Source organism: Populus euphratica, unplaced genomic scaffold, assembly GCF_000495115.2.
Source record: "Populus euphratica unplaced genomic scaffold, PopEup_1.0 scaffold103.1, whole genome shotgun sequence".
NCBI classification, from domain to species: Eukaryota; Viridiplantae; Streptophyta; class Magnoliopsida; order Malpighiales; family Salicaceae; genus Populus; species Populus euphratica.
The window spans coordinates 1,399,160-1,411,741 of NW_011499891.1; the positions used below are offsets into that span (position 1 = coordinate 1,399,160).

At 31.9% G+C, this 12,582-nt stretch overlaps 1 protein-coding gene across 1 annotated transcript in view; it reads left to right on the forward strand.

Annotated features, from left to right (window-relative positions):
* Positions 1–2,722: 2,722 nt before the first annotated feature.
* Positions 2,723–12,582, forward strand: part of LOC105131340 (flagellar attachment zone protein 1-like) — a gene marked incomplete at its 3' end in the record, with an annotated part of 18,008 nt that continues 8,148 nt past the window's right edge. Inside the window, exon 1 of the mRNA XM_011034263.1 lies at positions 2,723–5,186. Coding sequence (XP_011032565.1) covers positions 2,858–5,186 — 2,329 coding nt within the window. The remainder of the gene's footprint in view (positions 5,187–12,582) is intronic.

Sequence of the window (12,582 nt, forward strand, 5' to 3'; positions counted from 1 at the left end):
ATGTTTTTAAAAAATATTTTTAATTTTAAAAAATATTAAATTAATATTTTTATTATTTTAATATATTAATATTTAAAATAAACAAATCTAAAAAGTAAATAGTACCCTACACCTTTTGTGATGGCATTGTACGTTTAAGAAAATTGAATGTTTTTGCTATAAATTAATTTATTTTAGTATTTTTAGATTATATTTTCATTAGATAATATCTTATATTGAAAATTAAAAAAATTATTATTTTAATAAATTTTTAAGTATAAAATAATTTAAGACTATATTTGTTTTCCGGAAAGTTATTTTTAAAAAATTACTTTCTAAACTTTCTTATATTTGTTTGTTATTATAAAAATTAATCAATAGAAAACACTTTTCAATTAAAAAAAAAATTTGACTTGGTTTTTTTAAAAATATTTTCCTAAAAAATTCAAACAAAAAATACTTTTTTAAAGTTATGAAAAAATTAGAATATCATATTATATGCTGATTATATCAAATTTGGTCATCAAACTTTTTTTTATTATATATATATATATATATATTGTTTTGAATATTTATTTTTCAATTTCATCTATTAAAATTTAATTTTTATATTAACTTTAATCCTTATTTTTATAATCCTTATTTGCTTTTCTCTTATTATTTTTTATTGGAATTTGTTATCTATTAAATTTGATTCTTGTTATTTAATTGTTACTTATTTTATTTAAAATAATTTATAAAATAATTTATTATTATTATTATTATTTTAATTTTTTCATCTTTAATTTTTTTATTTTTTAGATTTGATCTTTATTATTTTGATTATTATTTATTTTATTTAAGGTGATTCATGAAATTATTTTTTTCAATTACATTTTTATTCAACTTTTTAATTTATAAGATTTGTTCCTTATTATTTTAATAAACTTGAAAAAAATAAAATATTAATAAGTTATTTTTCAATTTATTTTTCATGATATAACCTAGAAAGTATTTTCGAACTTATTTTTTATTATACTATTAAATATCAAAAATAATTTATTTTTTTTAAATTTATTTTAAAAAAAGTTATTTCTAGTAAACAGTATAAAATTATTATAATACAAAACACTATTTTAATGTTGAAAAATAATACTTGTCGTTGTTTTTTAATTATTTAATGTCACTACCTCCATCATTTCTCCAAAGTCTTCCTTTTTTCTTGTCTTTTAGATTTTCTGTCCCCCTCCTTTCGGTTGTTAATCAAAAGAAAATGGCTCCTCCTTTGGATAATTATTTGGGTGTGCTGAGCAGTGGAGTTGAACTACGTCTATGAAAAAAAATTAATTTATTAATTTCTTATATTTTTAGATTATTTTAATATAAAATATTAAAAATATTTTTTTAATATATTTTACGAAAAAATAAATAAATTAATGCATGACTTTTAACACGCTTACAAGCAACCATTTGCCTTCTGCTCTCTCAATCATTTCCACACGCCAAGGTCCTGAGCTGTTAAATACGCTGGCTATATATAGTCTTTGTAGGCACGTGCACGTGCCAGCTGACACTAACTAAATGTACTTGCACTTAGTGTGTTTATCATTTGTCTTCTCTTTTAATTCTGATTTATATTGAAAAATAACATCAACATTAATTCAATAAAAAAATTAATCTATAATTCTTGAATAAACACATTAATGAGTTAAAAGCAAAGCTTTGAATTTTAAATTTTTAAAAAAGACATTAAAATTACTAAAATAATGAGGATATATTAAAAATATATTTTTTGATTTATATTTTAAAATATATTTAAATTACAAAAAGAGCATGAGTGCGTCATAGATATTTTTTTTTTAAATATCCGATGCCTACTGTTACTGATTTATATATTAGTATTATAAACCATACGCTAAGAGTGCTAAATAATAAGATATACATGTTGTTTATATATGGCAACTTGATTTGTTTTAGAAAAACAATATTTGATGTTTATATAGAGCATAATAACAATAACAGATAATAAAAAATAAAAAATAATATAAATTATATTATAAAATTTTATTTTATTATTTAAATTTTTGAGTTGAAATAAATTTTTAATAATATATCAAGATCCTTGTTGATAATAAATTTAAATCTCATCATCTTGTATATAAATTTAAAATTTAAATTTTTTTTATTTAAATGTATATTTTAAGACATAATATAAATCATATGTTAAAATCTTAATTATCAATTTAAATTTTTAAACAAAAATATAAAGTATATAAGTGCTAAGATTGTTTTTGAACCAAGAAATATGCTCCTTAAAAATTATTTTTGAACTAAATTTCAAATAAAATCAATTTAAAATTAACTTAATAAGTTTAATAAGTTTGATAATTTAACTTGTTATAAAATCAAAACCTAAATAAAATCTGATTTATTTAAAATAAAAAAAATTATTTTGTTTAAAATTTTTATTTAAAAAAATTAAATCTTCCAAACTTTTTAATTTATTTAATTCCTAACCCGAAATATAAATAAGCTATTATAAATAAGTTAGGTTTAATAACTTTATAGGGTCTGGTCACGAATGTTATAAATTTTACTTTTTAAAGAATTTTTTATTTGATAATATATTAATTTTTTTTAAAAAATTTATTTTTGGTACTATTATATTAAAATAATTTAAAAATATAAAAAAATAAATTTTCAAAATTTTCAAAAATCGTAAAGCAGGGGCCATATACGGGGTATTATTAAGGTTTTCCCAACACATTAATATGGGTTGTGAATTGCACAAAAATTAATCAACCAATTGACGACGACCTGTCGTTTTACCCTCACCAGCTTCTTTAGTAGTCTCCACTCCGTCCCCGTGAGTAGTGTTAGGGTGTCGTCTCCTACTTCAATGGAGGAGAAGATTTGCAGCGAGTTGAAACTCACTAAGTTAAGGCAAGAAAGCTTCAACCGAAGTCTCAATGAAATTCACAAGCAAGCCTCTTCCATTCTCTCCCTCACACTTCAATGGAAAGATATCGAAACTCACTTCGAGTCCACTTTCAATTCCATCGAAGACTGCGCCAAAGCGCTTCGCACGAAGGAACGGCAACTGGAGGAGAGAGAGAAGGAATTTGAATCGAAGGAGAAGGAGTTTGAGGAACGGTGCGAAGAGTTTATAAAGTTGAGAGATGCGGAGGTTGAGGAGCATTATAAAGAGATTGAGTTGAAGGAGAAGGATTTTGAGGAACGGCGTAGAGAGGTTGAATCGGAGAGGAAGCTGTTGGAGGAGAGGCGGAAGGAAGTCGAAGAGAGGGAGGAGTTGGTGAGAAAGAAGTTTGTTGAAGAGGTTGAGTTGAAGGAGAAGGAAATTGAGGAAAGGCGAAAGGAAATTGAAGTGGAAAGGAAGAAGCTTGTCGAAGAGTTTGAGTTGAAGGAGAAGATAATTGAGGAAAGGCAAAAGGAAATTGAAGTGGAAAGGAAGAAGCTTGTCGAAGAGTTTGAGTCGAAGGAGAAGCAACTCAATGAAGGGCGCAGGGAAGTTGCATGGGTGAAGTTGAAGGTTGGCGAACAACTTAAGGAGTGTGAATTAAAGGAGAGACGGCTTGAGGATAGGGCTTTGGAGATTGAATTGGTGAGGAAGAGAAATGTGGAGTTTTTTGAAGAGCTTAAATTGAAGCAAAAGGAAGTTGAATCGGGGGACATGAAAAACAAGAAGTTTATAGAGGGGTTTGAATTGAAAGAGAAACAATTTGATGAAAGGTGCAAGGAAGTTGAATCGGAGAGAAAGAAGTTAGTTGAAAAGCTTGAATTGAAGGAGAAGCAACTTCTGGAGCAGCAGAAAGAAGTTGAATTGGAAAACAGAAAAATTAAGGAATTTTTTGAAAAGCTTGAGTTGAAAGAAATAAATTTTGGGCAGAAAGTCAAAGAAAGGTATGATGAAATTGAATTGAAGGAGAAGAAAGTCGAGGAAGAGTTTAGAGAAGTTGCATCGAGAGAAGAGAGGGTGGAGAAGAGATTTAGAGGGGTTGAAGAGAAGGAGAGGAGGGTTAAAGAGCTGTTTAAGAAAGTTAGGGTGAAAGATGACAAGTTTAGGGAATGGAGAAAAGGGGTTGAGTTGAAAGAGAAGGAACTTGAGTTGAAAGGTAGGGAGGTTGAGGAGAGGATTAAAGAGATTGGATTGAAAGATAGGAAGGTTGAGGAGAGTCTTAAAGAGCTTGGATTTAAAGGTAGGGAGGTTGAGGAGAGGCTTAAAGAGATTGGATTGAAAGATAGGATGGTTGAGGAGAGGCTTAAAGAGGCTGGATTGAAAGATAGGATGGTTGGAGAGAGGGTTAAAGAGGCTGGATTGAAAGATAGGATGGTTGGGGAGAGGGTTAAAGAGGTTGGATTGATGGAAAAGAATGTTGGCAAAAGGAGCGAGGAAGTTGAATTGGATAGGAGGAAATTAGAGGAAGGATTTAGAGAACTTGAGTTGAAAAGCAGGGAGGTTGAGGAGATAATTAAAGGGGCTGAGTTGAAGGAGAAGGAATTGGAGGAACGGTGCAGGGGGTTTGATTCGAATGGGAAGCAAATTGAAGAGGTTCAGTTGAAGGAGAACGAACTAGAAGAGAGGTTACGGGAAGTTGAATTGAAAAATAAGAAGTGCTTGGGGCGAATTAAGGAGTCTGAGTTGAAGGAGAAACAAGTTGCTGATGCTTGTATTGCCCATGTGAAGTCGGAGACCGTAGAATATTCCATAGATGCTAACCTACATTTTTCAGTGAAAATGGATGGAAAGGCATTGCAAATTTTATTAAATAAGCGTTGTAAACATGATGAGAAGATGAAGAATGAGGTATCTACTGCTTTGGGACTTTCCTCGGATCCTGCAAAGCTGGTTTTGGATGCAATGGAAGGGTTTTACCCGCCCCATTTGAGGGAGGGTGATGTGGAGTTCAAAGAGGTTGTTGTGAAAAGAAGTTGCAATCTTTTGCTTGAGCAGTTAATGAAAATATCCCCAACAATCAAAACCCATGTGAGAAAAGAAGCAACGAAACTTGCCTTTCTTTGGATGACAAAGATGAAAGTGGATGATCAGGACAATTTAGATGTTATGGGATTTTTTTATCTCTTGGCTGCTTATGGACTGGCCTCTGCTTTTGATTCAGATGAGCTCATAAGCCGTCTGGTGATTATTGCTCGAAAGAAGCAGACTCCTGAATTCTTGCGTGTCCTTGATCTAGGAGATAAAGTTCCTGGTAAGTTTCTAATCCTTGTGCTCAGTATGATTTTTTTGCTTTCTTCTGTGTCTATAATCTAGCAATCTGTTTTCTGCACTACTATGCTATTAATGAATTATAACTATTCTATATTTGGTATTGGCAGAAACTTGTTTGTAATCAAAATTATAGTTTATTTCATATCTCAAGATTCTGTTATGTAAATACAAGATAGTGGAAAATTATGGTAATGCTTAAAAAAGATGGTCGTTTTTGGAAGCTTTGTCTGGTGTTAAGTCAATGAATCCTTTGTTGAATGGAGAATACACTGTATACCGTGTTTGGAGCAGAAATGTATGTAACTGGAATTAAAGGCCTATTTGAGTGTTCAGCTTATAATCATTTGTTACGGTGTTGTCAAGAGTGGAAAAGGTCAAGGATAATCTGCTGCTAGTGCTAGCATCACCTGTCAATTTTTAAGCATCGTGTAGCCAAATTAGCCTTGGAAATCAACTTAAATCCATGGCTTGAAGCACGCCAGTTTTTCCTTACAACTTAGCCATTGATTTCCTTAATGCCTGGTGAAAATTAATTGATTCGATTCTCAATCAATTATTTTTTTCATTTGAAATATCTACTGGAGCGTGATAGAACTTGTAACTTTTCTTTTCCGTGCTTATAACAGGTTTTATTGAAAATCTTCTCTTAAAGAAACAGCCAATGGAAGCTGTCAGATTCATTTGTGCATTTGAGATGGTTAATCGGTTCCCACCTGGACCTATCTTGAGGGATTACTTGAGTGTATCCAAGATTGCAGCCAAACAGATTAAGAGGAGGAGCAAATCAATTGAAGGACTGGTATGTTTTGCTGGCTTTCTCCTTCAATTGTCAATCTCTTCTCTTGTGGACGATCCAACTGTTATTATATGCTCACACTTAAAACTTGCTAACAGGTTGAGTCTGTAAACAAAAGAGTAGCTGACCTAATGGTTGTACTGAAATGCGTTGAAGATTACAAGCTTGAAACTGTATTCTCACTAGATACCCTCAGGCAACAAATAAAAGATGTCCAGACGTCAAAAGACAACTTTCATTTAGTGAAACAAAGTTACCGAACCTTGGCAGCAATTCTCCTCAGCCTCATCTGAATGAGAACAAACGTTTGGCCCCAAAAGCTGCTGCTTCTGCCTCTGTCCTTGCGTCCAAATCTGTCTATGCCACTAGACCTGCTCTCAATTCCACGATGGCTGCCTGTACTGCTCCCATCACAGTCACCTCCCTCCCTCCAACTGTTGGCTATATTGCTTCCCCATTCACAGTCGCCTCTCTTGCCGCATCTACTTCAGCTATTGCTAATCCAGTCGCCCCTATCAGTGTCACTTCTCCCTCCACAACAGCTGCAGCCGCTGTTACCCCAATATCAGTTGCCTCTCCCGCCACTACTTCATCCATTACTACGTCCACTACCCGAAGTACTGTTGTCTCCCCCTCCTCAAGCAGTGCATCACCTTCTGGCTCAATCCCCAAGTCTGAACCAAAATACCAGGGCTGTCAAGCACAGTACCAGGGCGGAAATAAACGCTGTCAAGCACAGTACCAGGGCAGTGATAAGCACCCGCACCCTCAAGAACAACACCAGAGTGGAAATAAGCGCCCTCGGATTGCTAAATCATCTGAGGTTCCTCTAAGAGCACCATTACTTAAAAACACTAGCATTGCACACCCGGTGCCTGTCCCTCATCAGCGAGCAGAAGGTCCTTCTATAAATCAAAGCGCACCATATTTGAACCCATCTGGCAGACACTACAGCTGTGCTGGTTATCGCCCAGCAAACCCACAGATGAGCTCCCATTATAATTCTGGATATCCATATTATCATTAGAACACATTTGGAAAACCTGGATATGACAGTGCTGACGCTTTTCAGCGGCTGTAGAATGTTACGTGAAGCTCTTGATGACATGGGGCTGGTTAAAGTGGGTGAAGAATTTCTTAAAATCATCACGGTAGTCAACAAACAGCTGAGTAAAGCTTCAAGCAAATTAGCAGTTTAGTGACAATTCCTTTTTGTATTCTAGAAGCTTATAGCTAGTTAACCTTGTATTGTAGGACTTTGATGCGTTTGCTCAAAGATTCCAACGTGCCAATAACTTTTTGCTGGTGCGGTTCCACATAATGTTAATAGTTATTTTTGCCTTGTATGGTAGTCTTATCTGCTGTACAGCTTGGTGTATATAATCGACTTAATGGTCTGGTTACCTTGGAGATTTGGGATAACAAATGCAAGAGCCTGTCTTCTCTTGTTATTGTTGTTTGGTTTTCAAATTTTCATGTCATTTCTCCTTCGATTCTCTAGGACAATTTTACCCCGTCTGTCAGGAATTCGATATTGTTTGATCTACTTGTATTAGAATTTTATTTAGTCTGACCTCATCGGCTGAACAATCTAGCATCACTGCATATCAGCCTATAAACCCACCTATGAACTCCTTATAATGCTGTAAATCCCTGTTATCATTGGAGCATACACGGACCACCTGACTATGATAATGCGACATCCCTTCAGAGACCTCCAGGTGAATTACCAGCACGATTCCTCGGATTCTAACTCGAAAGAAGATGGCAGGACACAGACCAAAATGAAAAAAAAAAAAAAAAAACTTGGGAAGCATTGAGATTAAATTGAGCAGCCATACGGAGTAGGCTCTTTGCACGATGTGTCAACAATTCAAAAAAGGAGGAGAATTAAGCATCTCGGGTGCTAATTATGGTTGCAATACCAGCACAACATCAGTATTTGTAGCTGATACAACAAAATAAGCCGTAAGGAACGAAAGCGAAACATCTGCAAGTGGTTAGTGAAGGAATCTGATGTTGGAACAGTAGGGGCTACACGAAGAACTGCTAAAAAAAAAAGAAGAAAGAAAGAGCATGAAATCCTGACGGAGCTGCTCAAAAACTTCATCTACAACAGAGTTTCTTCATTAGCTCTCTCGCTCTCCTTTTTTTCGCACACAAGTTAGACCATGTCTTGCAGAAGCTAAAGTCTTTGCTAGAAGAAAGTCCTGTAGAATCAAATAATTAACCTCCTCCATTGAGCCGACATCAAACTCAGAGTAATGATAAGACATCGAACCCACAGATTAATGACACTTGGAATAAATGAACAGCCCATAGAGCAGCAGCCAAGCACGGCGTAAAGAGAAAAAAACTGATGGGAAAGTCAAGAAAAAATATCAATCAAATGAAATTCCAGTGGAAAGAAGTAAAAACAAAGTGAAATATAAGGAAAAAAGGAAAAAGAATAAAGCAGCAGCCGCACCAGTCTAACAAAATACAAAGAGTGAATCCACAGGCCGAGGAACCAAAACACAGACAAACAAACTTCACAATTCAACCAAAGGCGCAGTGCGGAAACTATAACACTTCTCCCACTTAGCTGAAGCTATTCTGCTCATACACAGTCCTGATGCATTTCAAAATCTGCGATGCTTCAGCAAGTCAACTGAAAGGAATGACAGAAAAAAAACTTGTTGCATGAATCAAGTCTAGCATCAATGCGGACAGACTAAAAATCGAAACTAAAATGGCATCAAGTCCGGAAGATAGAATCAAATTGACGAAGTCCCAAAAAAATCCGATTAATCTGGGAATAGGATTCCCAGGCTAGACAATCAATTAATTATTTGATCGGAACAATTATTTAATATTATTTTCTTTCATAATTAAAACCACTATCTATGTTACATGTCTCTAAAAATCTTTTTTAATCAAGCAAGTAAACGACTCAGAACAATAAATTATATTTTTAAAATGTAAAGAATATTTTTTTCTTAAGAATCATTACATTTAAAACAAACTTCTCATTATTGATAAAATAAATGTTTGAAGATGAACAAATTCTTTTCAAACAAAATTTTAAGTTTTTTCTCGAGCACTTTGCTTTGAAATCTATAAAGGTAGAAAATCACCTCATAATGTACCTTCACCTCCTTTCCAAAAAAAAAATAACTAGAGAGTTACATAATTTATTCTAAACAAATATTCCTTTACCAAAACCAAAAAAGAGAAAAAAAAAGGATTAATCAGAACTATTATTTGTTTGAGTTGCTGATAAAGGGCAATGATCCATACAAAAGAGCATTATGCTTAAAAGAGGATTTGATCTCTTCAAGCAATGAAAAAAAAGGAAAGGAAATTTCTTACAATGAGAGAAAAGGAGCATTCTTGCTTACAAAATGTCATTTGGTTCTTTAAATGAGTAACACTATTGTTGTTGGCAATTAAAAAAAAAATTCATGAATAATCTTTTCAAATTGATCAACAAGATAGATATTTTCTAGTGAGTAAATGGCTCATGTTGGGCATGATAAAAGCTAAGTTGAGTAAAATTACACATTCTAGAAAAGACTTATATAAGCCAACTCAAGTGAATTAAAAGTTAAGCGACCAAGATGACTCAAATTAGAAATAACAAGACCTCATCAATTATACAACAAAGAAGGTTCAGATGAAATGAGGGCTTATATTTCAAATTAGATAAAGATATATGTATATAATCTAACTCTAAAATATTGAATATTGTGTTTTGTAAAGATATATAAAAGAAATCTCTAATGAGATCAATCAAAAGAAAGGCTACCTCAAAATAGCTAAGAATTGAAAATATTTTTGAAAAATTTTGACTTTTGAGAAATATTTTACATGAGAAAGTCACCCATTACAATGAGATTATTTTTGAAAAAATTTTGTATTTTTCCACCTGGGTATATCACTTAATACAATGAAATTATTTCTAAAAATTTCTTATATTTTGCCCCTTAAGTAGGTCACCTGTTATAATGATATCATTTCTGAAAAACTTTTGTATTTTTTCACCTGGGTAGGTTACTCATTACAATGAGATTGTTTTTTTAATTTTTTTTTTATATTATTTACCTGGGTAGGTCACCTATTATAATGATATTATTTCTAAAAAATCTTTGTATTTTTTTCACCTAGACATGTCATCAATTACAATAAGATCATTTCAAAAAATCTTTGTATTTTTCACCATGGATAGATCACCTATTACAATGAGACAACTTTTAAAAATCCTCATATTTTTCACTATCTAGTAGATCACCTGAAACTATTAGATCACTTTTAAAAAATTCTTGTATTTTTATAATGATATCATTTCTGAAAAACTTTTGTATTTTTTCACCTGGGTAGGTTACTCATTACAATGAGATTGTTTTTTTTTTAAAAATTTATATATTATTTACCTGGGTAGGTCACCTATTATAATGATATTATTTCTAAAAAATCTTTGTATTTTTTTCACCTAAATATGTCATCAATTACAATAAGATCATTTCAAAAAATCTTTGTATTTTTCACCATGGATAGATTACCTATTACAATGAGACAACTTTTAAAAATCCTCATGTTTTTCACTATTTAGTAGGTCACCTGAAACTATTATATCACTTTTAAAAAATTCTTGTATTTTTCACCATCAAGTTGGTGGCCTTGAGTAATTAAATCACTTTTAAAAAATTCATATATTTTTCACTATTAGACAGGTCGTCCAGAATAATTAAATCACTTTTAAAAAATCTTTGTATTTTTTACCAACAGGTAAGTCACTTGAAACAATTATATCACTTTTAAAAAATCCTCGTATTTTTCATTATTTAGGAGGTCTCCTAGAGTAATTATACTATTTAAAAAAAATTATATTTTTCACTATCGGATAAGTCATCTAAAATAATTAAACCATTAAAAAAAATTACATTGACAATGAAAGTTGTCATTTAAGTGACTAATTTCTCAATTTCAACATCTGTCAGGGAAGGTAAATTTTCAATTTACTACTATCAAAGTTTACAAGATTCCTAAAAAAAATAAAAGTTATTTTTCATGCCTATTTTTTTTAATAAGTTTACTATGAAAAGCTATTTTTTTTTTCAATGTCTTTGCATCATAAATATTATAAGAAAGAAGCAAGTGTTATAACTTAATTTATTATTTATTATTTATTTATTTATTTTTAATAAAAATATTAAAAAATAATGAAGAAATCATGAAGAATAAATTGAAATTTAGATCAAGACAATATAAATTAAAAGTTTGAGAACTTAATTAAACTCGGAATTAATTTTATTAGGGGTAAGTTTAAAAGAATTAAAAGTTAAAGAGATAATTAAGGATTGAATTGATTAAATAAAAAAAAATGGACTGTATTGTGAATGGAGCCAAAATCCAGGTATTCAATTGCAATTAATCCAGTGTCAATTAAAAATAGATTTTTCTTGAACAGGGGCCCAATTGTTAAATGTCATAAGTTTAGGGGACAAATTTTAAATAGCCATTGCAGAGTAGAAGACGGTGCCGTTTCAAAAACTATTCATCGCCTTCTTCCTCAGGAACCGTTTCAGCAGTAAAGGCCCTAAAACCGTTTCATGGACCAGGTCTCCGAGCTGCTATCCCTCGCCCCCAGGATGCACGAACGCTTGGCATTCTCTGGCTATAAAACCCAGAGAAGAGAAGAGAATGGGGGAGAAAAAAACACCAAAAAACAGAGGGAAGAAGGGGGAAAACAGAGAAGAACAAAAATGTAGGGACAGAGGGAGTGAAAGAGAGAACAGGGACGAGCAGAGGAAAACTGGGAACAGAGACGCGAAGGAGAAAGACAGAGGCACAAAACAGAAGGAAACCAAGGAGGAGCAAATACAGGGAGAGAGGAAGACCGAAAAAACCAGTAGAGAGAGAAGCAAACAAACAGAAACAAGGACTGAAACGAAGAGGGAGAGGGACCAGAGAACACGAACAGAGAAAACAGAGCCGAAGAAAAGAGCAACCAGAGGGAAAACAAACGAAAAGAGGAAGAGAGAGAGCATCGTCCAATACACCTTCATCTTCAGCTACGCAGGTAAATCTCTTAGAAAAAGGGGTAAAAAATGGTTACCTCAAAGTTTAATAAAACATGAATCCTATGTTAATGCTGCGGCATGGATTTATGTCTTTCAACCTTCAGTTTCGAATAGCTTAATAAACCATGGATTTTATGTCGATATATGATTTAATGAACAAACACTTTTAAGATTTTAAAGATCATACTATATAGATGTCTGACTGCTACCGATTTATATATTGGTATTGTAGATGATATGAAAAAAAACGTATAACATGAGAAATAAAGAAATTTAAAACAAGTTTATGTAAAACATAAACGATAAGCTAAGAGTGCTAAATAATAAGATATATATGTTGTACATGAATTGTTTGATTATATATGACAACTTAATTTTTATTTAAAAATATATTTAAAGTTTATATACCGCATAATAATAATTACACATATATTATATAATAATATAAATTATATTTTAAAATTTCACTTTATTATATAAATTTTTTAATTAAAATAATTTTTTAATATAATATATTA